Genomic DNA, 26306 nt, shown 5'->3' on the forward strand with positions numbered 1-26306 from the left:
ACCTCATGGATATAGAATTTTCGTCTCTCCGGGGAGGTTGGAGGGGTGGAGGTAAGAGGGAGGGAGGGAGAATGGAGGAGAGGAGAGAGAAGCATTGCCTAGGGCGGAGAAAAAAATATGGAGGAGAGCCTTTCTAACATAAGTTCCTCCCCCTCCCTCTCTCTCTCTCTCTCTCTCTCCAGTCCTTCCTCCTCTCCCTTCTCTTCTTCTTCTCTCCCTCCCTCAATCAGGTAATGGGGAACGCTGTGGAGAGGGAGGAGGGAGAGAAGAGGAGTAGAGGAGAAGGTAGAAAGATGAAGCATAGTGGAGTTTGGCATGAAGAAGAGAGGTAGAAGAGGAGGAAGAGAAGAAGAAGGAGAAGATAGAAGAAGGTGAGAGAAAGCAGAGAAAATGATGGGAGAACAGAGATGAAAATAGAGAAGAAAGAGAAGATAGAGAAGAAGAAGGGATGTAGATTACGTGTAGAAGGAAGAGGAGGAGGGTGAAAATAGACGAAGAGAAAATGGGAGAAGATGAAAGATGAGGTAAGATAATGAAGGCAAGATAAAGAATGAACGGCAAAGAGGGGAGAGGAACGCAAGAGGGGAAGAGGGATTATGTAAACAGCTTCAAGATAAATGTAAGAAAGTGTAAATAAGAAACATGCAGATACCGGGCTAAAAGGGGGGTTGAAATCAGAGGGTTGAGGAGGAAGAAGAGGAAGGACTCAAAGGTAATTATGAAGGGAAGGTGTAATGAGAGGCGGGCAAGCAGGAAGTAATGGAGTGGGGAGTGGAGGGAAGAGTGAAAATGAGACGAGGGAGGAGGGAAAAGGGGAGAGGGTCAGGGAGGATAGATGGAGAAAGCAAAAGGGTACAGCGGAAAAGATGATAGTGAGTAAAGAGAAAAGCTGGAAGAGTATGTTGATAATAATAGTAATAAGAGGCGTGTGGGAGTTCTGTTTGATGCTAAGGAAGATGGCGAGGATGAAGAACAGGAGTAGGGAAAGTGAGGGAGAGGAATAAAGCGAGTTAAAAGGAAGGAAAGAGAGACAGAGGAAGATGATGAAAGGGGAGACTTAGACAGTGTAACAAGAGACGTGGGAGAAAGTTCTGATGCAAAGAGAGATAGCGAAGATGAGGAACAGAAGGAAGGAAGGAGATTGAGAAGGATAAAGCGAAAGAGGCGGAAATGGAAGGAAGAGGTGGAGATGGGAAGAAGGAAGAAGTGGAAATGGTAGAATGCAAAGAAAGGTAGTGAGAATGAGGAACAGAAGTACGGAAGGAAAGGCAGAAGGATAAATCATAAGAGGTAAGAGTGATTAAAAAGAAAAGAAAGATAGCGAAGATGAAGAACAGGAGTAGGGAAGGAGAGGAAGAGAGAAAGATAAAACGGAAGAGCAGAAGTGAGTAGAAAGGAAGGAAGGAAGGAGGAGCATGTAACGAAGATGAGGAACAAGAATTATGAAGGAGAAAAGAAAAGATGCAAAGAAAGATAGCGAAGATGAAGAACAGGAGTAGGGAAGGAGAGGAAGAGAGAAAGATAAAACGGAAGAGCAGAAATGACTAGAGAGGAAGGAAGGAAGGAGGAGTATGTAACGAAGATGAGGAACAAGAATTATGAAGGAGAAAAGAAAAGATGCAAAGAAAGATAACGAAGATGAAGAACAGGAGTAGGGAAGGAGAGGAAGAGAGAAAGATAAAACGGAAGACCAGAAATGACTAGAGAGGAAGGAAGGAAGGAGGAGCATGTAACGAAGATGAGGAACAAGAATTATGAAGGAGAAGGAAAGCGAGTGGGGGTAGAAGTAATAACGGTGATAACCAAGAGAGAAGAAAGGAGAGAGATTAAGTTAGAAGACAACCCAAACAGTTTACCCTTCTCAAATATTTGGTTTCATTTCGGAAGAAAGTAACGAGGCAGTCAGAAAGGCAGAGAAGAAAGAAGAAAAGGAAGAAAGAGAGGAAGAAAAGAAGATGGGGGTGCGGTGGGCTGAGAAGGGAAGGCAAGGAGGAGGTGAGAGGAGGAGGCAGATTAGAATGAAAAAAAAATTAGGAAGAAAAGGAGGGAGAAAAGTAGAGGGTGAGGTGGAAGTAGGCAAAGAAAGAAGAAAGAAAAGGAGGAAGGAAAGGAGGAAGAAAAAGAGAGAGAGAGAGAGAGAGAGAGAGAGAGAGAGAGAGAGAGAGAGAGAGAGAGAAGAGAGAAGAAAGAAGAAAAAATAGGAGGAAAGGTAGGAAAAAGAAGTGAGATGGGGTGGAGTAGGAGGTAGAGAAAAGAAGAAAGAAAAGGAGGAAAGGAAGGAAGAAGAAAAGGATGAAGAAAAGACGATGAGGTACGGAGCGAAGACAATGAGGAGAGGGGGGGGGGGGTTGAGAAAGGGGGGGGCCGGTGCCTGTGTGAGTCTGAGTTTTACGAGGAGGAAAAGCGACCCAGATTGTCCTCATGAAGTCAATTGGCCGACTTTTGTGAGAGTTTAGTACAGCGGCGCTTCGGGAAAATTGTCCTCGCGGGGGAAAATATTGAAGACACTAATATAACGGGAGCGATGCGGCCCGGAGTCAAGAGGAGGGTTTTATCGTCTTCATTTTATCGAAGTTAGGGGAGCTGGAGAACGTTAAGGGAGAGCTGGGTTTTCTTTTGCTCTCTCTCTCTCTCTCTCTCTCCTCATCCAGCTCCCCGCCATCCCCCCCTCTCCTCTCTTTCCCCTCCTTTCGTTTTCTCCTAATATCCTCCCTTTCTGTCTCCTCCCTCACCTCCTGTCTCCTGTCTTTTAATTTTTTATCTTCTTTTTTCACCACTCTATTCCTCTCCTCATCTTCTCTCCATTCCTTTACTTTTCTCTTCTTGTTTCTCATATGCCTTTCTTTCTCGCCTTCATCTCCTATTCTTTCTCTCCTCTTTTTCTTTCTTCACTCCTCCCCTCTCTCTTCTTTTCCTCTCTGCTCCCATAAACTCCTCTTCTTACCTCTTATCTCATCTTCTTTTCTCTTCTTCCCTTCCCTACCTAACCTCATCTACTTTCATCTCATCCCACCTTCTTTTCTTCCCTTCTCCTTTTTCTTCATCTCATCTTCTCTCGTCCCTCCCTCTTCCATCTCCTCTGCTTCTTACCTCTTATCTCATCTTCTTTTCTCTTCTTCCCTTCCCTACCTAACCTCATCTACTTTCATCTCATCCCATCTTCTTTTCTTCCCTTCTCCTTTTTCTTCATCTCATCTTCTCTCGTCCCTTCCTCTTCCATCTCCTCTGCTTCATCCCTCATCATCACATACAAGACCATTCGCGAAGTAGTAGCAACAGAAACAGCAGGAGGAGGAGGAGCAGGAAGAGGATGGAGAGAGGAGACCATGATTTTGACTCCCCCCTCGCCCCCCTTCTCCCCCGGCTGTGTCTGCGGCGTCTCCTTCTCACCGCGATTACCGTCACCTTTTGGTCCACCGGCGGCGCGGAACATCAGCCTAACGACGCTCCGGGGATGAAAGGCGCCACCCACACCACACCAGCCACACCACACCAGCCACACCACACCAGCCACACGTTCAGGCTTCCTCGTTGGTTATCGTGGTGCCTCCTTTACCCACCTGCCTAGTAACCTACTTACCTACGGATTTACCTACCTACTTACGCTTTTTTTTCTCTTCTACTTTATTTTATCTTCTTTTTTTATTATCTCTTCTCTACGTTTACTCTCACTTGCTTTCCCCTTATCTCCCTTAATCCTGCTACCTACTTGTTTGTCTCCCTTCTTGTCTGCTTACCTATCTGCTTACCTACCTATCTACGCTGTTTTTTTTCTTTTCCAATTTATTTTCCCTTCCTTTTCTTCTTTTCTTTACCTCTCCTCTTCACACTCCTCTTTTCTTCCCCTCAACTCCCCTAACCCAACTGCCTACTTTTCTGTCTTCCTACTACCTAGCAACCTATCTATCTATCTATCTATCTATCTATCTACCTCTCCTTGATTGAGTGTTTACCTACCTGCCCTGTTCACAGTCTATGTCTGCAGGTGTTCGTGTATGTATGTATGTATGTGTGTGTGTGTGTGTGTGTGTGTGTGTGTGTGTGTGTGTGTGTGTGTGTGTGTGTGAGAGGGTGAACGTGTGTGTGTTTTTTCTTCTTCCAAGCGGTATTGTTGCTTGAGTTGTCTCGTTGTTGTTGTTGTTGTTTGGAACTGTGTTGTGTGTGTGTTTCCAGGCTTTGTTGGGGTGAGTGTTGCCACCTGCCTACATACACACACACACACACACACACACACACACACACACACACACACACACACACACACACACACACACACACACACACACACACACATACGCACACGCACACGCACATACCCACACACGAGAAAGGGTAGGCAGGATATTTTCATTTTATTCCATCTTTTATTAATGCGAATATTTGGGTTTTGTAAAAGACGTAAAAAGAAATGTTGGTGATGGTCGCAGAGATGAGAGGAAAGTTAAAGAAGTGGCGGTGATGGTGGTGGTCGTTGTGGTAGTGATGGTGGTAGTGGTGGCGGTGGTGGTGGTGGTTATTGGGGTAGTATGTCTTGTTTACTTCAGAATCCGGCGCCAATTTCAAGATGTCAAAGGATGATAAAGTGCGTTAGTTAGTTTGTTTGTTTGTTTCTTGGTTGTTTGGGTATTGGGTTGGCACTGTGTCCCTCTCTCCCACCTCCCCTACCCCCCTCCCCTCCCCCTCCTCCTCCACCACCATCAGCTAAAGTTTTGATTCATAACTTTGTCTCGTTCTTCTCGTTCTGTTCTTCGTTCTGCGCCCTCTTTTATTCTCTCTCTCTCTCTCTCTCTCTCTCTCTCTCTCTCTCTCTCTCAATGTCGTTTTTTTATCTTTTTATTCTTCGTTTCTTTCTATTTTTTCTTTGGTTTCCTCCTCCTCTCCTCTCCTCCTCCTCTTGTTCCCTTTCCACCACTCTCGTCCCTGGCCGGCTCACTCCTCCATGGGCCCAGAATAGCCGCTCATTAGGGAAGGCCGGAGCGCAGGGGACACCGGGGCGGCCTCCCTCCGTGGTCATTGTCAGGCGGACGCGGTCATGCAACGTGGAGCGGCCAGCGTCATGCGACCCAGCACCCCCTTCCTGCCCTGCTCTCCCGCCCGCCCGCCCTCTGGCTCACTCGCTCGCTCTGTCTCTTTCCGCTCGTCCCCTATCCTGTTTTCTGTTTGGTTATATTGCCTTTCTGTTTATCTGTTTGCCTGTTTCTCTTCCTTTTGTATATGTTGTTTTCTCTTTTCTATCTTTTTTCGTTCCTTCCTTGTTTTCGTTCATGATTTCGCTGTTTCTTTCCTTTTCTTTCATTTTTATTCGTCTTTCCATCCTCTCTCTCTTCTCTCTTATCTGTATTTCGTGTTTTTATCTGTTTATTCGTCTCCTCTGTCCTCCTGTTTGTCTGTTTCTCTGTCTGTTTGTGTTTCTCATATGTCTTTCTGTTTTCTTTCTTTCTGTTTATCCATTTCCTCTTCTGCGTCTTTTCCGTTTGGTCTCTCTCTCGATATCTCCGTTTTTTCCTCTGTTTGTCTCTGTCGCCTCATCCGTCTGTGTCTGTCTCATGTCGCGTCTCCATCTCGTATCTTCTTTCTCCATCTGTCTTTATTTATGTTTCTTTGTTCGTCTGTTCGTCTTTCTCTTCCTTACTCTCTCTCACTCTCTATCTCTATCTATCTATCTCTATATATCTCCTTCCTCTCTTTCCTTCCTTCCTTCCTTCCTTCCATCCATCTCACTCGTTCTCTCTACCTCCTCTCCGCTCCCCAACCTTCGTACTCTCCTTCCCTCCCTTTCTCCCTCTCCCTTCCTTCCTACTCTGCCTCCCTCCCTTTCAAACTCTCCCTTCCCTCCTTCTCTCCCTCCCTCCATCCTGAGCGTTTTTACCTGATTGCCTGCACGAGCACCGAGTCTCTCGCCCTCAGGTCTTGATTGCATGGCTGGCGACGCCGGGGAGAAAATCAAGTTGTCTCCGAAGCCTCCTCCTCCTCTTCCTTTTCCTCCTCCTCCTCCTTCTCCTTTTCCTCCCTCCTCCCTCCTTCTCCTCCTCCTTCTTCCCCTCCTTCCTCGTGCCTACCTGTACCCCACCTGGCTTGTAATCACTCTCCTGGCCGTGTAATTAGCAGCCTACCGTGATCTGACTTTTAGCGGGAGGTCTCGTGGTTGAGGGCAGGGCAGCGAGGGGTGTGGTGATTATCCCGGTGGTTAGGTGGTTGACTTGGTTGGTTGGTTGGGTGTCTGGTTGGTTGGGTGGTTGGGTGTCTGGTTGGTTGGGTGGTTGGGTGTCTGGTTGGTTGGGTGGTTGGGTGTCTGGTTGGTTGGGTGGTTGGGTGTCTGGTTGGTTGGGTGGTTGGGTGGTTGGGTGTCTGGTTGGTTGGGTGGTTGGGTGTCTGGTTGGTTGGGTGGTTGGGTGTTCGTGTAGCTATCGATCCTTTCTTCCTTTTCTTTCTTTCTTTCGTGCGTTTGTTCCTGCCTTCATTTCTTTCTTCCTTTCTTTCCTTCTTTATGCCATTCTTTTTATCTTCCCTTTCATTATTTCTTTCTGCGTTTCTTCCTTTCTTCCGTCTTACTTTCACTCATTAATTTCACCCCTTCATCCTTGCTTCATTATTTTTTTCTCCCTTCCGTGTGTAGCCTACTTCTTTCTTTCTTTCTTTCCCCTCTCTCTCTCTCTCTCTCTCTCTCTCTCTCGTTTCGTTCATTTCTTTATTTCTTTCGTCTTCTTTCATGCCTTCTTCCTTCAATCTTCTCTCTCCTGTCTTCATTCTTCCTTCCTTCCTTCCTTCCCTTCTTTTCCTTTGTCTCTATCTACCCTTCCTACCTCCCATACATACTATTTCTCATCTCTCCTTCCTTCCTTTCCTACCCACCTACCTATCTACTTACCTACCTAACTACCAACATTGCCTATTACACCATATAACCTACCCATACCTTCTTACCCTTCTTACCCTTCCTACCTACCTCACCTACTCACCTATCTTTTCATCCTCTCGTCCTTCCCTCCTCCGTGCCCTTACCTCCCAATTGGACTCCCTCCCACCCTCGACTCCTCGCGTGATTAATCTGTGTTTTCCCGACTTCGACTTTCGCTCATTCGCAAGTCTTTTGGTATTCGTGTTATTGTGTGTGTGTGTGTGTGTGTGTGAGAGAGAGAGAGAGAGAGAGAGAGAGAGAGAGAGAGAGAGAGAGAGAGAGAGAGAGAGAGAGAGAGAGAGAGAATATAATGAGGGTCGTGAGAGGGGTGGGTGTCGTGTGAGCCCTTCGTGTGGCTTTCAAACGCTTGCTGGCTTAGCGTGGAAGAGAGAGGGAGACTTAAGAGGCGTCCTGAAGGGGAGACTAAAGAGGAAGCAGGCGCCCCGTGGAGGAGACTAACGGAGACTAGAGGGAGAGGGTGAGGGAGAGCCGTATTATTAAACATTTCGGGCGCCACTATTTGACAAGGCTTTCGTATAGGAACTTCGGGCATTTCCAAGGGTAGTTTTAAGACCCTCCTGGCAGTGTTATGATTCTTCTGTGCCATGAACCTAGAAAAAACACTCATGAGAAAGCGCTTAAACATTTCAGCGGCTCCCCAGTATATACACCTATTTGACAAGGCTTTCGTATAGGAGCTTCTGGCATTTCCATGGGTAGTTTTAAGACCCTACTGGCAGTGTGATGATTCTTCTGTGCCGTGAACCTTCAAAAACACTCATGAGAAAGCGTTTAAACATTTCAGCGGCTCCCCAGTATACACCTATTTGACCAGGCTTTCGTAGGAGTTTGGGGCATTTCCAAGGAGTAGTTTTATGACCCTTACGATGGCTTGTTCATTCTTTTGTGTCACGAACCTACAAAAAACACTCATTAGAAAGCGATTATACATTTCGGCGCCCCAGTAAACACCTATTTGACCTTGGCATTACGGTACGTAATGAATGGCCGACAACTTTCTGAAGTAAGTAAAGAAAAGGATCTTGGAATCACTATATCAAACGATTTAAAGCCTGGTCAGCATTGTTCAGAGGTTGTTAAAACTGCAAACAAATTGGTTGGCTTCATCGGACGAGTCTTTAATGCGCTTAAACATTTCGGCGCCCCAGTAAACACCTATTTGACCAGGCTTTCGTAGGAGTTATGGGGATTTCCAGGGGTAGTTTTATGACCCTCCTGACAGTCTGATAATTCTTCTGTGCCATGAACCTAGATAAACACTCATGAGAAAGCGTTTAAACATTTCGGCGCCACAGTAGCCTACACCTATTTGACCAGGCTTTCGTAGGAGTTATGACCATTTCCAGGGGTAGTTTTATGACCTTTCTGGTAGGCTGATCATCCTTTTGACCCATGAACCTAAAAAAAACACTCATTCGAACGCGATTATTAAACATTTCGGCCCCACAGTAGCCTACACCCACTTGACAAGGCTTTCGTAGGAGTTATGACCATTTCCAGGAGTAGTTATATGACCCTTCTGGTAGTCTGATAATTTCTTTGTGCCATGAATCTTCGAAAACACTCATAAGAAAGCGCTTAAACATTTCGGCGGCCCAGTAAACACCTATTTGACCAGGCTTTCGTAGGAGTTATGGGGATTTCCAGGGGTAGTTTTATGACCCTTCTGGTAGTTTGATCATCCTGCTGTGCCATGACCCTACAAAATCACTCTTTAGAACGCGATTGATCTCGTTTTCGCCCTTTGTTAACAGTTGATGTGAGGGAGGGGTGGAAGCGTCTGACAGCAGCGACCTGATAGCTGGGGAAAGGAGACATAGGATAGGCAGATGATTTGGGGGACAAGGCTAAGGGGATTTTGGACTTAAGGCGCCTTCGAAGGGGATTGAGGAAGTAAGAATAAGGAAATGGGGAGATAAAGGGTGATAATGGAAGATGGGAAGAGGAGATGATTAAGGGATTTTGAGTAGGTTTTTTTTTATTTGTGTGTGTATGAGAGAGAGAGAGAGAGAGAGAGAGAGAGAGAATATAATGAGGGTCGTGAGAGAGGGTGGGTGTTTAATGTGTGTGTTTTTTTGTGTTTCTCCTTTGCCTGTGTTTCATTGTTTTCAAAGCTTCTTATTGACGTTAAAAGACGCTGTGTTTAGTGTTATCGTACCCTGTGTCTTCCCTCTCTCCCTCTCTCCCTCTCTCTCCCTCTCTCCTCTTCCACATGCTACACTACGACTGCTCTTTACGCCGGGCCAAGTTGCAGAGTTGTTGCCTCGTAAAAAAGGTATCATATGGCCTTCAAACGGCGATATTAAAGCTGCCGCCGATGTTAGGAGGAACTGAGTGCATGCCGGTAAAGCTGAGCCCGCCACGCCACGCCACGCCACGCCACGCACCACTTTGACCATGAAAAAAGGAGAAGGAAGAAATCTGGATGCGAAATAATGTGTTGTGAGGCTGATAATGGTAACTGTCGAAGAGCTCTCTGGTTTACATTCGCGTCAGACCTCGAATTTCCCCATCTCGGGTAAACCAAATTGAAATAGTAGAGTCTTTGATAGTTTTTTTTTTTTTTTCGCTTTTTGAGAACGGAGTCGTGATGTTGCCTCCACGTATCAATTTAGTCGGAGTCTGTTTGTGCGGTTTTAATGTTTTCCCTACACGAAGGATACCTACAGCGAAATTAGAAGCCGTTCAGAGCGAGGGTACGAACCTAATCCTCGTCCTTCGCAGGAGAACCTTCATGAAAACGCCAACAACACATAACTGTTTTCTTTATCTAAAAAAAAAATGTCTGCTTCGTAAAAACTGAAGAAGAACAAAAAAATATCCTGTGTATTTACCTCACCTACTCGCCTACCTTTTCATTCTCTCGTCCCTCCCTCCGCCCTTGTCTCCCAACTCGTCTCCCTCCCACCCTCGATGATGGATATATTCTCCTGGTCGTGTAGCTATCGATCCTTCCTTCCTTTTCTTTCTTTCGTGCGTTTGTTCCCTCCTTCATTTCTTTCTTCCTTTCTTTCCTTCTTCATGCCATTCTTTTTTCTTCCCATCCATTATTTCTTTCTGCGTTCCTTTCTTTCTTCCGTCTTATATATATGTTAGGATGTGAAGGTCGAGTGTACGAAAAGCTCTTCTTAGCTGTGCCGCCGTTACGAAGGGAAGGACTAAGCTGCACGCCTCAATGTACAATGTAACGCAATTAATGGTATCTAAATCGAATCCAAATCCTCCTCCTCCATTAATTTACTGGTCACTTGATACCTGTAACCATTTCAAAGCAGTCAGGTAGTTATATTTAATTGGACCACGAGTTATTTATATATAGTTATTTTTATATAGTCATAGTTATTTATATATAGTTTACAGATAGTTAATAGTTCGTTGCTTATATATAGTTATAGTTATTTATATAGGATTGATTTTGTATTGAGTGTGTGTGTGTGTGTGTGTGTGTGTGTGTGTGTGTGTGTGTGTGTGTGTGTGTGTGTTCGTTGATTTGGCCAGCAGGAGCATCAGCAGGAGTGAGGTCAGTGGCAGGAGGAGGAGGAGCAGATGGAGGAGGAGGAGGAGGAGGAGGAGGAGGAGGAGGAAGTCGATAATGGCAAGAAAGGGGACAGCGGGAACAAGGGAACAACGAGCTTATCTGAAATTGCTGTACTTTGGAGGCCCTTCGTGATAGCCTCGCCGACCCACCGACCGCCCTCACAACCCTTCGTGCCCTTCCCTTCGCCCCGCTCACCCGTCCCACACACGCGCTATGCCCTTCACCACGCCCCGTCCAGCGCCGCCACCACCCCTTCTGTCTCTCTCCCGACATATACCCTTGTCCTTGTCTGACTTCACCCCGTTTCGTTTCGCCCCGTTGGTCCGTGTCGCTAAATGGATAAAATAAATGGTGCTGTTTTTGTATGTTATCTACCATGTGTTGTCTGTTTTTGTCTGTTTTTGGTATGGTATGTTGTGATTCTCCTTATGATATAGCTTTGAATTTGTTGTTGTTGTTGTTTTGAGGGTTGTGGTTGTAGTAGGAGTTGTAGTAATAGCTATAGAGACAGACGGACAAAAAGACACAAATAGGGACAAGCTGACAGATAGAAAAATATAAAAAAATTATGACGCCAAATATAAGAGTTACCCAAATAAAATACAACATAACGACCAGACATTCCATTTTCACTCCCAACCCCCTTTCTCTCCCACCCCCCTCCCCTTCCCCGCCCCCTGACACCTACCTCCCCTTAACCCACCGCTCCCAGCTCCCCAAAACCACGCCCCACCCCCCAAACACGCCCCCTGCCCCTTCTCAATTCTGTCTCCAGCCCCTTCCCGTCCACCAACACCCTCCCATGCTCTCTGTTTCCTCCCTCTCCCTTCTCTGCCCCCTCCCCCTCTGTTAACTCCTTCCCATGCCCCCTCCTCTCCCCGTCCCCCTCCACCAACTCACTCTCATGCCCCCTCCCTTCCCCACCTCCCCCTCTATTAACTCCTTCCCATGCCCCCTCCTCTCCCCGTCCCCCTCCACCAACTCACTTTCATGCCCCCTCCCTTCCCCTCCCCCCTCCCCCTGCTCCTCTTCATCCACAATCATCGTCCCGCGACTTTCTGTTGCAATAGGCGAGTATCAGGTCGCCTCCAGGAAGGGAAAATTGCATTCGGATTCTTCTCTGTTTTTCTCTCTTTGAAGCGGCAAGGGCAGGATTATTATTTCGTTCCTCTGTCCCCCTCTCTCTGTCCCTCTCTCTCATTCTCTCTGTCTCTGCTTGTGTTTCTCTGTCTCTCTCCATGTCTGTGTCCGTGTCTGCTTCTCTCTCTCTCTCTCTCTCTCTCTCTCTCTCTCTCTCTCTCTCTCTCTCTCTCTCTCTCTCTCTCTCTCTCTCTCTCTTTCTCTCCTCTTTTTTTCTTTTTCTCACACCATTTGCCAGTCACATATTTTTCCCTCTCACTCTTTCATTCACTTTTTTTTCTCTCCTACTTTTTCTTTCACTTCTCTCTTTTTTTCTTCTCTCCAGTTATATTTTTTATCACTTATTTTCACTTTTTTCTTCTCTAACTCTTTCTTTCACTTCTCATTTTTTTTTCTTTTCTCGCACCATTCGCCACCACTCCTCTTTTATGGACACAGGAAGAGGCGTGCTTGCAGTCTTTTAATTCTCGTAGATAAAATCAGAGTTGCATTGGAACATTCACACACACACAGGCGGAGTAGGCCTTAATAACAACACACACAATAGCACGTAGAAAAAGTAAATTCGCTGTTATCAGTAAGTATATGTATTCACGAACAACAAAAAGAACAACAGCTACAATTATAATATGGTGTGTTGATGTAGTAACTTTTAGAGATTATGGAGGAAAGGAGGAGGAGGAGGAGGAGGAGGAGGAGGCGTCAAACTTTTCAACACTAACAGTAATAATGCAGGTAAGGAGGTCTCAGGTAACACACACACACACACACACACACACACACACACACACACACACACAAAAGTAAGTAATTAAAGTAAAAATTAGAAAAAAATAAGTAAAAAGTAAAAAAAAATACATGGACATCAGTTTCTTCATTTCCAAGACAACAATAAATCACTTTAGGAAGATTCTAAAAGGCAGAAAAACGAGGTGTAAAGAAGAAAAAAAAAAAAGAAGAAAAAAAATATTAACACGTCCCCAAAACATCCTGCATAATTAGTTCGTGTATTTACAGGTAACATACTGGGCCGCCCTCTTCCCTTACCTGCTTTTTTCATCTCGTATATTCCCCAAGATAGCATCGCCCGGGGCCAACTTATCTCCTCTACGCGCGCGTGTGTGTGTGTGTGTGTGTGTGTGTGTGTGTGTGTGTGTGTGTGCTGTCCTTTTGTCTGTATTCGTGATGGGGGGTGGAGAAGGAGAGGGAGAGGGAGGGGAAGGAAGGGTCAGAGGGAGGGTGGGAAAGAGGGAAGGAGGGAAAGGGAGAGGAGAGAGAGAGGAGAGAGAGAGAGAGAGAGAGAGAGAGAGAGAGAGAGAGAGAGAGAGAGAGAATATTAGGTGGATAGATAGATTGATAGTTAGATGGATAGATGGTTAGAGAGGATAAGAAAGAATGGAAGGCAAAGAAAGAAAGGGAGAATGAAAGAAAGAAAACAAAGAAAAACAAAGAAACAGAGGAAGGCAAAGAAAGGAAGAAAGGGAGAATGAAAAAAAGAAAACATAAAGAAAAACAAAGAAACAGAGGAAGGCAAAGAAAGGAAGAAAGGGAGAATGAAAGAAAGAAAAGCATAAAAAAAACAAAGAGAGAAAAATAAATGAAAGAAAGACAGGAAGAAAAAAGAAGAGACAGAGAAAGAATGGTCAAAAAACATGTTCAATACCCGTCCGTGCATGCAGTAAGGGACGACATGAGGAGGAGGAGGAGGAGGAGGAGGAGGAGGGGGACGAGGAGGAGGAGGCGTCATCCGTCAGTCTTAACAGCGAGGTCACAGCTGCTCAGTTTTCTCTCGGTCCTGAAATTAAATCTCTTTCACATCCGCCGGAGTTGTGGAACTTGAAAGATAACTCAGGACCTCCCCCCCTAATGACCCTCTCTATTCCCCCTCTCCCCCTTCCTCCTCCTCCAGGCGTAAAAGCAGCTTCAGAGAGAGAGAGAGAGAGAGAGAGAGAGAGAGAGAGAGAGAGAGAGAGAGAGAGAGAGAGAGAGAGAGAGATTTGATATTGCTTTTCACATTGTTTTGATAGCGGCTCTTGATTCTGTTTCTAATATTGAGACACGTGGAGATAATGGGGGTGAGGGGGAGAGAGAGAGAGAGAGAGAGAGAGAGAGAGAGAGAGAGAGAGAGAGAGAGAGAGGGGAGAAGAGAAGAAATGAGGAAAAGAAATGAAAGAAAGAAAAGAAAAGAAAAATGTAAGAAAAAAAATAGGAGAGGATAATAGGGGATAGGAACTGAAAGATAAGGAAAGGAAAGGAAAGGAAAAAATAAGAAAGGAAAGGATAGGAAAGTAATGAAGAGTAAAGAAAAAAAGATGAAAGGAAAAAACACGAATCAATCCTCTTGTAGAAATCCTGGAGAGAAATTTGTATCGATTCAGAAAAGAAAAAGAAATATTGTATGTCAAGTGGGTGTTTCAAGTTATCTTTTTCACTTGCCAGGGAGTCGAACACGCCGTCAGTCTATCGCATATCCATATTCTTAAGCCACTCCGCCAAAGAGACAGTTCGATCCCTTGTCTTGTAACGGGAGATTCTTGTACTTGAAGGATGGGAGGATCGAACACCTTGACGTCTATATCTGACACGCTTTATTGTATTCTCTTTTTTTCTTTCTTTCTCGGGATTGTCGTCTTGAAGAGTGTTTTTGTGTGTGTGTGTGTGTGTGTGTGTGTGTGTGTGTGTGTGTGTGTGTGTGTTGTCCTTGAATTTAAATGTATTGCGTTGGTGATAAAGAGGTTTGGAATGTCTTTATCGTCCTTGTGGTTGTTGTTGTTGTTTGTTTTGTTGTTTTTGTTTCGGTCTCTTTTTTTTGTTGTTGTTGTTACGTCTGTTTATGTTGTTTGTTTCGTTTCCTCTTGCTGTTTTTTTTTCTTGTATTGTTTTGCTTTCGTGTTGTTGGTGGTGGTGTTGTCGTTCTTGTCGTTCATTTTATCTTTCTTTCTCTTCTTATAATCACTATCACTATTATTTTCTCTCGTAATCGCCGCCTCTCATCCTCCGGCAACAACTACCAAGGCAGCAATACAACGAAATTACAACAATGTGCTTTACGCTCTTCATACGATCGCGTCCAAGCAACTACTGCCTGGGGTGACGTTTTGATAACAGCAACGCACAGTACATTTACAGCCCACTTAAGATTCCGCTAAGACCTCCGCTTGCAGCCTATTTACAACACACTCACGCTCCATTTACGTCCCTTCTTCAAAGCGCCTGCAAGACACAAAGGCGACACGAGCACATTGGAGGCGTTGAGTATTCCACCTTGAGGCTCGTCGTGAGATAAGGTGGAGAAGGCGTCTTGTCTGGCTGGCGTAAGGAGGGAGGGAGAGAGGGATGGAGGGAGGTTAGGTGTCTGTGTTGAGGTTCAGGAAAAGGTAGGGAGGATAGAAGGTGTTTGTGTGGAGGTTCAGGAAGAGGGAGGGATAGGTGTTTAGGGAGGGTCGCGAGGAGGAAGAAGGGAGGTTAGGTGTCTGTGTTGAGGTTCAGGAAAAGGTAGGGAGGGTAGGTGTTTGTTTGGAGGTTCAGGAAGAGGGAGGGATAGGTGTTTAGGGAGGGTCACGAGGAGGGAGAGGGGAGGTTAGGTGTCTGTGGGTTGGACTAAGAGGAGAGAGGTTAGAGGGTGCATTTTGGGGGGAGGTTTAAGAGTAGTGAGGGAGGTTATGTGTGTGTTGGGGAGGGTCAAGAAAAGGTAAAACATGGGAAGAGAAAGGTAGTAGTGTGAAGAAGGCAGGTGAGACGAATTAGGGCAATTTTATTTATTTATTTATTTATTTTTTTATTTTTTTTACAACAAAGGAGATAACTCACAAATCTAAATTAACCTAACAACCTAGCCTAACCTTCCTCCTCCTCCTCCTTCTCCTCCTCCTTCATCACCTTCTTCAGTTCAAGGGCATAAAAAAAAAGAAAACTAATGAAAAAAAGCCTGCTACTCACTGCTAAAAAAAAACGTACAGAGGAGTGGCCGAAAGAGAGGTCAATTTCGGGAGGAGAGGTGTCCTTATACCCTCCTCTAGTGAACATTAAGGTGTGTATGTGGACAAAAGGACGTAGATTATTAAGCGAAAATAAGATAATATTTATACTCATTACCGAAGTAGTTTTATTATTATTGGTTGTGGTAGTAATAGTGGTAGCATAACCATCACAATAACACTTACTATTCACGTACAGTATTATGAAAACTTAACCCACAACACAGAACATTTTGAAATCACCCATCAGCTTGAAATATACAGCACCGTGGCAGCAGAAGTAGTCGAACAAGTATGGCCGGTCAATTCGAACCTCGCTGATAAGGAGGGTTTCCATGCAGGGCGAGGCAGCGCTAACCCTCCCCCTGGCCCGGTGTCGTGGTCCAGGCAGCAGCGATAAGATAACGGAACACTCGTACAACCCTCGCCCCTGTTATTATTATACCCGCGCGTGCTGTCCTGGCCTCAGACCCATTGCGTTTTTTTCTTTAAGTAGTTTTTCCCTTTTTATGTTTTTTTTTTTTTCTTGCATGTTTTTTCGCCGTTTTCGTTTAGTCTCCCTTTTTTTTATTTCAGTTCTTCCTCTCTTCTCCTAAATTAATTATCGGAGAAGAATATTAAAGAAAAGCACCTCAGTTCTTTCTGCTTTCGTTTTTTTTTTTTTATATTTCTACTTCTTTTCCTTCGGTCTCCCCTTTTTTTCGTATATCAGTTCTTTCTTCCTTCCTTTTTCCTGTTGCAGTTGATGATCTCTTCAAAATTTATCGTAGAAGAAAATCTGAAAAAAATCTCTTCCTAACTTTGCCCATGGTTTAGGTTCATTTCCTCCTTTTTGTACTTTACTTTCTCACTTTTATTTACAGTTCTTTCTTCTTTTCCCTGTTGCAGTCACTAACCTTTCATTTATTTACGTTGTTTAAAAAAGAAACACTTCACGGCTCTGTCAATTATTTAGATCCATTTCTACTTTATTCTCGTTTTAATTTCTCCTTTTTTTTTATATTACTTCTCTCCTTTTCCAGTTGATCTCTTCTCATAAATTAACGAAGAAGAAATAAAAAAAAGACTAACTCTTTCTTTCCTTGCGTCAGATTTATTTCTTCGCTTTTTTCCTTTAGTCACGCTTCTTTTTTTTCTTTTTTTTCATATCAGTTCTTTCTTCCTTATATTTTCCCTGTTGCAATTGATGATATCTCCTCATTAACACACGAGAAAATAAAAATAAAAACAATCTTAATTAAAATCTCATTCAGTCCCTTTTAAACTAAGAAGCCGGTTTTGTTTGCCTTTCTTTCTCTTTCTCTTTTCTACGTTCTGTTTTGTGCACTGGCCCATGTCGTGTTTCCTTTCGCGTGAGTGTAAATGAAAAGAAAAAAAGTTGAAAAGGTAATTTCCACTCCGAGCCCCCGTGAGCAGCGTGCCGAGGATGTAACACCGAGCACACAACCACCTACCAGCGCCTCCCGTAACAGCCACAAAAAGCCTCGTAACAAACCCTCGGCGCCTTAGCATTCACATCACGAGGGAACCAAGTTTAGGGCACACCAACTACCTGTACAGAATCCTTCCCTTTCTCTCCTCTCTCCTTTTTTCTCAGTCCCATTGTGCCCGCCTGTTGACCACTTGTATACTGTCTTTTCTCTGTTTTCTCCTACCCCTTTATACCTTTACAGAATCCTTCCCTTTCTCTCCTCTCTCCTTTTTTCTCACTCCCATTGTGCCCCGCCTGTTGACCACTTGTATACTGTCTTTCCTCTGTTTTCTCCTACTTCTTTATACCTGTACAGAATCCTTCCCCTTCTTCCTTCCTCTTTAATGTCTCTTTATGCCCACCTTTTCTTTTCTCCCATCGTTTTTTTTCTTCCACTTTTAGGCCACCTGTATACACCGTCTGTCCTAATATTTTCTCCTTTCTCTTTTCCCCTTTTTCGTATTCATATCTTTCTCAACTTTAGGTCACCGGTAGGCTACTGTATTTCTCCTGTTTTCTAGTTTCCCTTTTCTCTCTTTCGTGTCCTAATTTGTCCTAACTTTCAGCCGCTTGTACGCTCTCTTCCTCCCCTTCCTTCACAGCATCCCTTATATGTTTTCTTCTTTCTCTTTTCTCCCTCGCCTCTCCTTATCCTTCCCAACTTAGGTCACGCGAACCACCTGTACTCAACAATTCTGCCTCTTCCATACACCCAGCATACCTTTCCTCTCTCCCTTTTTCACAGCATCCCTTATATGTTTTCTTCTTTCTCTTTTCTCCCTCTCCTCTCCTTATCCTTCCCAACTTAGGTCACGCGAACCACCTGTACTCAACAATTCTGCCTCTTCCATACACCCAGCATACCTTTCCTCTCTCCCTTTTTCACAGCATCCCTTATATATTTTCTTCTTTCTCTTTTCTCCCTCGCCTCTCCTTATCCTTCCCAACTTAGGTCACACGAACCACCTATACTCAACAATTCTGCCTCTTCCATACACCTACCATCCCTTTCCTCTCTCCCCTTTTCTCCTTTCTTTCTCCTCTTATCCCCCTCACTGCGTCCTCTCCCTCACCAAGACGTGTGTTTACCGCTGCCCTGGATTTCACTTATTCATAAAATCGTTCTGTGTTTGGTCGCCGCCTGCGTTTAGAAAGGTAAATTAGCGTCACCTGAGCGGCCTTCACTAGGGGGTAGACGAAGGGAAGTAGCCAGGATGACCTACGTCTTTACCCTGTGGTGTCCCCGGGGAAGCGTTGGGGAGGAGGGGAGACGTACTTGAGGGGGAGAGAAGGTGCTAGTAAAGGTAGGCCTGAAGTTGGTATTCTCACGCTACCGCCTTCACATCAACCATCTTCAAAGGCCGAAAAGGAAATCAGTCGAGCTCTAATGATTGTGCTTTTTAGGTTCATGGTAGAAAGGAAGGATCAGATTTTTTTTTTTTTTTTTTTTTTTTTTTTTTTTTTTTTACAACAAAGGAGACACCTCAAGGGCACAAAATAAAAGGAAACAATAATGAGAAAAAAGCCCGCCAGAAGGGTCACAAAAATATCACTGGAAATGCCCACAGCCTCTACGAATGCCTTATTAAATGTGGGTGTGTACTCTGTTAAGCCCGAAATGACTGAGAATATGGGTGTGAGTTGCTATATACGTGTGAAGGGGAAGTACTTGTAACAGGAAGCTGGGAGCGTTACATGTGAGAACGTGTGGTACTACGGCTGTATCTATTTCAAGGGAAGATCTGCCACCCAACCCAGTCTCTGCATTATTTTTTTAGTTTTTGTTATTTTGTTATTGTTTTTTTATTGTTGTGGTGGTGGTGGTTGCATTGTGGCTGTTGGCATTTTTTTTCTTCTATTTCTTGTTATTGGTGTAGTTATTATTATTATCATTATTCTTTAAACTAAGCTCTTTCTTATTTCAATATATATACAGCATTAAAAAAAGATATTAATGTGTGTATGTGCGTGTGTGTGTGTGTGTGTGTGTGTGTGTTTTGTGCTTGCGGTCTACGTACACAAATAATTTTCCTCCTGAGCAGCGTGACACAGCAACGAGCGCCCGTGTCCGTCATTCGTGTGTTTACTTGGGCGCCTTAACGAGCGGTCCGGAGGGGGTATCAAGGGTGGGGGGGGGGGCGGCCACGCGGGTGTAATGACAAGTTAATGCCGACCGCTGTTGACCTCCGCCAAGTTCTGGTCATTACGTGTATTTTTAAGGTGCTGTTTAGTCTCGCTCTTTTTTTTTTTTTTTTTTTTTTGCAGTTAGGGTTGAGTGAAGACCTGGGCAGCATGTGGGCAATCTTCCTCCATTCGGCAATGGTTAAAAATTGTTAAAGTGTATCAGTGGGACTCGAACCCGGGCTCACCACGCCTGCACGCTGGCTGACCACTCGGCTGTTTTGTTTACGTTCGTCTGGATTCCTGCTCGTAGTTTTTGTTGCTATATGTTGTTTTTCTTCTGTTGTTCTGTTTGTTCTGTGTTTTTTCAATGGTTCGTAGTTTTGTTACTGGTATTTTGTTGTTGTTGTTGTTCTTCTTCTTCTTCTTCTTCTTCTTCTTCTTCTTTTTGTCTGTATTCCCGTTTGAAGTTCCGTTTTTTTTAATATTGTTGTCTCGATTCCTGTTTGCAGTTCCGTTGCGTTTTCCTATCTTCCCTTTTCTCTTTTCTCCCTTTTCGTTTCTTTCTATCGCGTCCTTACCCTTCCTGTCCGTGTCCTGTCCTTGTCCGAATTCCTGTTTCCAGCTCAGTTATGTTTATTTTTGTTTGGGATTCCTGTTTGCAGTTCCGTTGTGTTTTCCTATCTTCCGTTTTCTTTTTCTTCCCTTCTCGTTTCTCCCTTTCGCGTCCTTACCCTTCCTGTCCGTGTCCTGTCCTTGTTCGAATTCCTGTTTCCAGCTCAGTTATGTTTATTTTTGTTTGGGATTCCTGTTTGCAAATCCTGTTGTTTATATTGTTTGCAGTCCCGTTTGTTTGCAGTCCCGTTGCGTTTATTTTGGACATGCGATTTGGTATAGTTCGCGTTGACATATTACATGGTTGTTTATAAACGTTCGGACCATCGCTATTGTTTACACTATCGTTATCTATCGTTTCCGGATCATATCAGCGTTGTTTATGTCCTTCATTTTTTTTTTTTTTTTTTTTGCTGCTGTTGTTGAATGGCTGTATTTATTATCGTTGTTTTTTATAGGCCTATTTTTTTACGATGTTTGTATTAATATGCTAACTTGTTTCGCGTTGTTTATGGCATATTGTTATTCTAGTTGAGTTATTTGTGGCGTTACTGCTTCCAATTGTGTGTGTTTGTTGATTAAATTTTACGTACTGTTGTTGTTTGATAGCGCCTGTATTCGTTGTTCAATTATTCAGAGTATTACAACTTCCATTAATGAATATTGTTAATAGTTTATATCACTCGCTTGCTCGCTCGCTGGTGTGTGTGTGTGTGTGTGTGTGTGTGTGTGTGTGTGTGTGTGTGTGTGTGTGTGTGTGTGTGTGTACTCGCGTTTCAACCTCGATCTGTGCATGTTTGTTTGTGTCTGTTCCTGTGTACGGTATATGTGTCTGTGTGTATATATGTATGTCTGTGTATTATGTATCCTGAGTCACCATACACCAAACACACACACTTTTTTTTTTCACCTGGGTCTGTATCATTTTATTTTTTTCTGGTGTTTTGTTATTTTTCTGTTTGTTCTTGAGCGTGTTTTTTTCCTTTGTACAGTATCATTGGTTTTTTTTCTGGTGTTCTGTTATTTTTCTGTCTATTCTTGATCGTGTTTGTTCCTTTGTATAGTATCATGTTTTTTTTCTGGTGTTCTGTTATTTTTCTGTCTATTCTTGATCGTGTTTGTTCATTTGTACAGTATCATTGTTTTTTTTCTGGTGTTTGTTATTTTTCTATCTATTCCTGATCGTGTTTGTTCCTTTGTACAGTATCATTGTTTTTTTTTCTGGTGTTCTGTTATTTTTCTGTCTATTCTTGATCGTGTTTGTTCATTTGTACAGTATCATTGTTTTTTTTTCTGGTGTTTTGTTATTTTTCTGTCTATTCTTGATGGTGTTTGTTCCTTTGTATAGTATCATGTTTTTTTTCTGGTGTTCTGTTATTTTTCTGTCTATTCTTGATCGTGTTTGTTCCTTTGTACAGTATCATGTATTTTTCTGGTGTTCTGTTATTTTTCTGTCTATTCCTGATCGTGTTTGTTCCTTTGTACAGTATCATGTATTTTTCTGGTGTTCTGTTATTTTTCTGTCTATTCTTGATCGTGTTTGTTCCTTTGTACCGAATGTTTATGTATGTGAGTGTGTTCTTATGTATACCTGAGTCACCGTATACTAATCACTTTCTCTTTCTTTTCTCAGGTAAGTATGGAGCGGCCCGCCCAGCACCGCCGCGCTACGCCCCCACGCCCTCACCCCTCACACCCACTCCGCCCTCATCCATGGGTAAGACCTTTCCCTCTGTCTCTCCCCCCCGCCCCTCAACCCCCAGGCCCCCGGCAGACCCCCCTCCAGCTCCTCCCCACTGACCCTGGTTTAAGTACAAATTCCTTCATGGTTACTCAAGACTATGTAATTGTGTTGTGCTGTGTGTGTGTGTGTGTGTGTGTGTGTGTGTCTGTCTCTCTCTCTCTCTCTCTCTCTCTCTCTCTCTCTCTCTCTCTCTCTCTCTCTCTCTCTCTCTCTCTCTCTCTCTCTCTCTCTCTCTCTCTCTCTCTCTCTCTCTCTCTCTCTCTCTCTCTCTCTCTCTCTCTCTCTCTCTCTCTCTCTCTCTCTCTCTCTCTCTCTGTGTCTCTCTCTCTCTCTCTCTCTCTCTCTCTCTCTCTCTCTCTCTCTCTCTCTCTCTCTCTCTCTCTCCCCCGCGCTACAAAAGGCCGCTATTAACGTTAAGAGAACCTTAAGCCTTTCAGCCATATAAAACCAAGACTCTAATTGTTATTATTACGTATTATATGCTGAAATTGCCCTGTCCTCTTGCCCTCCTCCTTTCCTCCTCTTGCTCTCCTCCTTTCCTCCTTCCCTCCACGCCCCGTCCTCCTTCCCTCCTCGGCCCGACCTCCTGCCTCCTCCTTCCCTTTTTCCCTCCTTCCCCTTCTTTCCCTCCTTCCCTCTTCGACCCTTCGGTCTCCCCTCCTCCATCCCCCTCCTTTCCCTCCATTCTGCCCCCCCTCCCTCCTTTCCCCTCCTTCCCTCTTCCCTCCTCGCCCCGTCCTCCTTCCCCCCCTCCTTTCCCTCCCTTCTACTCCCCCCCCCCCTCCTCCTTTCTCCCGGCCCAGCACGCGATTAAACTATTTCTGTAATTATATAACACTGTCTTGGAACTCCGGCCATTACCTTTGGAGAGGCCGAGAAGGGGTGCATTATACCCTGCATGACGCGGCCCCCCCTCTCCCCCCCTTCATTCCTTTTCCCTGCCCCCATTTTCCCTTTTTTCTTCCTCTTCCTCTGTCTCTTTTGTCTTCCCCTTTTTTATTTTCTCTTTTTCGGACTCATTTCCTCGTCGTTAGGTTTTGTTTTATGTCCTTGCTTTTGTTTTCTTCTTTTTTCAATATTGGTTTCCGTCTTTATTTTCTTTCTTCCCCTTTTCTTCTCTTCTTTCCGACTCCATATTCCTATTCTTTCTCGTATGTCCTTTCGTCATTCTCTGTTTTCATTTTCGTCTTTTTTTATTTTCTTCTTTTTAATACCTTTATCCTTTTTCTCTTTCTTATCTTCCACTCCTTTCCCATTTTCCTATTTCTTTTCACTCCTTTCTGTTCCAACCTCTTTCTCCCCTTCCTCCTCGACCTCTTTCCTCCTTTTCCATATCTATCCTTTCCCTTCCTTCGTAACGTCTTTCCTCACTCACCCTTCTCTCTCACTCCCTTCTCTTTACTCTTCTTCCCTTCCTCCCCATTCTTAAGCCAGCGGGGGGCGTACCGTCCCCTAAAATGTAGACGAGGGGAAGGGGTGATTTTTTCTACCTAAGGAAGGGGGAGGGAAGCAGGAAGGGAAGCAGGAAGAAGGGATGGATTGCTTGGGGGAGGGTGGAATGCTTTGGGAGACGAACGTGGGACAGAGGGAAAGGGGAGAAGGGAGGGGAAGGGAGTTTTAGCCATGCAGGGGGTCAGGGGGAGATTGGTTAGGGGGGAAAGGGGACAGGGGAGGGTGGATTTTTTTATATGTTTCGTAGGGGGAAGGGGAGAAGTAACATGAAAAAGAGATTTGGGGAGAATGCTTGAGGGTGGAAGGGAAGGGAGGGCAGAGAAGGAAGGCTGAAAGGGATCGAAGAAGAGAAGGAAGGAGGGAAGGAAGGAAGGAGGGAAGGAAGGAGGGAAGGAAGAATGGCAAGGAGGAGAATCATGACCCAGTTGACCTCCACACTAACATGACCTCACCTTCTCGTGGAGGAAGAAACATAGCCATTTACTTCTTCCTCCATCCTCCTCCTCCTCCTCCTCCTCCTCCTCCTCCTCCTCCTTCGGTCTTTCCTCCTCTTCCTCCTCCTCCTCCTCCTCCTCCTCCTCTGGTCTTTCCTCCTCTTCCTCCTCCTTATTCTCATTCTCCCTTTCCTCCACAAGCCGTTTGCCTCCACCTCACATCACACCCCCAAATGCCTTCTCTCCCTCCCTCCTCCTCCTCCTCCTCCTCCTCCTCCTCCTTGTCCTCCTCCTCCTCTTCTCATCAGCATCTCCTCCCTCCCTCACACACACACACACACACACACACACACACACACACACACACACACACACACACACACACACACCTCATGCAAGACCCCTTCCCCCACCCACCCCTCGCCTCATTCCCTTCCTCCCTCCCTTCCTCCCTTACCATTCTCCACGTGTCATTGGTTGCTATGCCCTCCCTCGCCATCTACCCTTCATTCCCTTCATTCCCCTTCGTGCCACCTCCCCCTCCCTCTCGTTCTCCCCTCTCGTTCTCCCTCCCCCTCCCCCTTTCACTCCCGACGCCAGCCCGCTCCTCCACCACGGCCTAATCTGGGAGAGGGTGGAGTTACGGCCCCGTTCATACAGTTTAAAGCTGAGGCGAAAGAGGGCAGCACCGGCCTCGCGAGATGCTGCTGAAAACACAGACATGAGGAGGACCCAGCGAGACATGCACCGCCACCACCGCCGCCGCCTCAGCCACCACCAGGAGGCACAAAAAAAATATAGTGTCCTTTTTCTTCCCCCGCCTTCCATCAGCCTAATTTTCTTTCTCTCCCTGGCAAAGGAGGATGGTTGTGTGTGTGTGTGTGTGTGTGGGGGGGGGGGGATGGTTGTCCGTGTGTAGGGGTTGGGGTGGTGAGGTTCGTGTGTGTGTGTGTGTGTGTGTGTGTGTGTGTGTGTGTGTGTGTGTGTGTGTAACAGTGCCGTCAGCGAAATAGGAGGAGGAGAAAAGTGAGTGAGTCGGAGGATGAGGATGACGAGGAGAAGAAAAAAAGAAAAAAAAGGAAAATAAGAAGAAAGAAAGAAAGAAAGAATGATGAAATGGAAAATTGAGCACGATGAAGAGGAAGAGGAGGAGAAGAATGATGAAAATGAGAACGAGAAAAATGATAAGAGTAGAATGAGGATGAGGAAAGAAGGCCAAGGAGATGGAAAGAGATACGTGAAGGAGGAGAAGAAGAAGAAGAAGAAGAAGAAGAAGAAGAAGAAGAAGAAGAAGAAGCAAAAGCAGAAAGAGTAAAAGAAGGAGGACAGGAGGAGGCACGTGTGTTAACTTATTTTGTGGAGAAAGAGAGAAAGAAGTATAAAAAAAGAGAGAAAGAAAGAGGTGGAAGAGGTGGTGGCGTTGGTGTCAGCGGCGGCAAAGGGTGCGTCGTGGCGGAGGAAAGGAAGACAGGGACGACAGGAGGAGGAGGAAGAGGAAGAAGAGGAGGAGGAGGAGGAGGAGGAGGAGGAGGAGGAGGAGGAGGAGAGAACGTGCCTCATAATAGCTCCCAAGGCAAAGGGTTGAAATAGCAACGGTGTTCCCTTTTGTGTTTCCGCTCCTTAAAAGTGGAAAATAGGAAAGGTGTGAGCAGTAAAAGGAAAAAAAAAGACCTTTGTGGAGGAGAATAGGGGAAAGGAGGAGGATCGTAGAGGCGGGCCCTTGTGGATATATATTATGAAGAGTCGTAGAAAGTAAGTGGTGGTGGGGGGGGGGGGGGGCGGAGGTAGAGAGGAGGGGGTCCTTTTAAGATTGGTTTGCCTAGGGTTCCATCTGGGTTCATGCACGAAGGAAGGAAGGAAGGAAGGAAGGAAGGAAGGAAGGAAGGTCTGGTCATGTGTTTGTGTGTCCGTGTGTGTATGTGTGTGGGTGTGGGTGTGGGTGTGTGGGTGTTGGTTTGCAGGGGGTCAGAAAAAGGTGGGCAAGGAGTTAGAATTTCAATGGGCGTCAAGGATGGGATTCAAAATGTGAAGTAAGAGGGAAGAGGAAGGCGGAGAACCAAAATATGTGGACCAATCTTCAAAAAAATATTATTGGTCAAGTGGAAGTAAGTGGAATGGACCCTGGACTGGTTATAATGTGGGAATCAGAGGAGGAGGAGTGGATGAATGGGCGGTTAGATGGGAGCTTTTGTGGAGCGAGTCTGTGGAGTTACACTGTGAATAGACTGGTTTTAGGTTATCCAGGATCAAAAACGATGTATATATGTAATTAAATTCTTTTGGTATTATCTCACATCAATGGAAACAGCTAAAGGGCATTAAAACAAAAACAAAAAGCCAGCCAAAGAAGAAGAGGAAGAAGGAGAAGAAGGAAAATGACGTAGGTGAGGGAAGGAACGAAAAAAAAAGAGATGTGGTTAGCTGAGGAGAAATTGATAAACGTATGCAAAAAATGACTCAACAACGTCGGGAATGAGTGGTACTGTGGAGAATCAAGGAATAAAAATGCTGTATATATCTAATTAAATCCCTTGGTAGGCTATTTGATAAACCTATTAAAAAGGGACTCTGCGGCTTCGGTAATAGACGCACTAAAACGGCTCCATAGAAGAGACTACGAAGATTCTTAACCAGATAACTTAATAAAGGGAATTCAAGAGGCCTTAGTACATAGGTAGGTAGGTACAGGTTCACGAATAATAATGTATGGATAATTTATAGCGGGATTTACTGAAGCTGCAATGGAAGGGGAAGGAGAGAGAGAGAGAGAGAGAGAGAGAGAGAGAGAGAGAGAGAGAGAGAGAGGATCTAAGAGCCTAAGGAGGACTCAAGTTTGGCAAAAGAACACATGAGATAGTTTATGGCGGAGCTAAATGGGATTGGAGGGGATCGGGA

At 44.9% G+C, this 26306-nt stretch overlaps 1 protein-coding gene across 14 annotated transcripts in view; it reads left to right on the forward strand.

Moving 5' to 3' along the window:
• Positions 1–26306, forward strand: part of LOC126996566 (calmodulin-binding transcription activator 1-like) — a 222642-nt gene that overhangs the window by 76470 nt on the left and 119866 nt on the right. For all 14 annotated transcript variants that reach the window (XM_050857148.1, XM_050857151.1, XM_050857147.1 and 11 more), the window contains exon 2: positions 21415–21498. In XM_050857148.1, coding sequence (XP_050713105.1) covers positions 21415–21498 — 84 coding nt within the window. The remainder of the gene's footprint in view (positions 1–21414; positions 21499–26306) is intronic.

This window comes from Eriocheir sinensis, chromosome 10 (assembly GCF_024679095.1).
Source record: "Eriocheir sinensis breed Jianghai 21 chromosome 10, ASM2467909v1, whole genome shotgun sequence".
NCBI lineage: Eukaryota > Metazoa > Arthropoda > Malacostraca > Decapoda > Varunidae > Eriocheir > Eriocheir sinensis.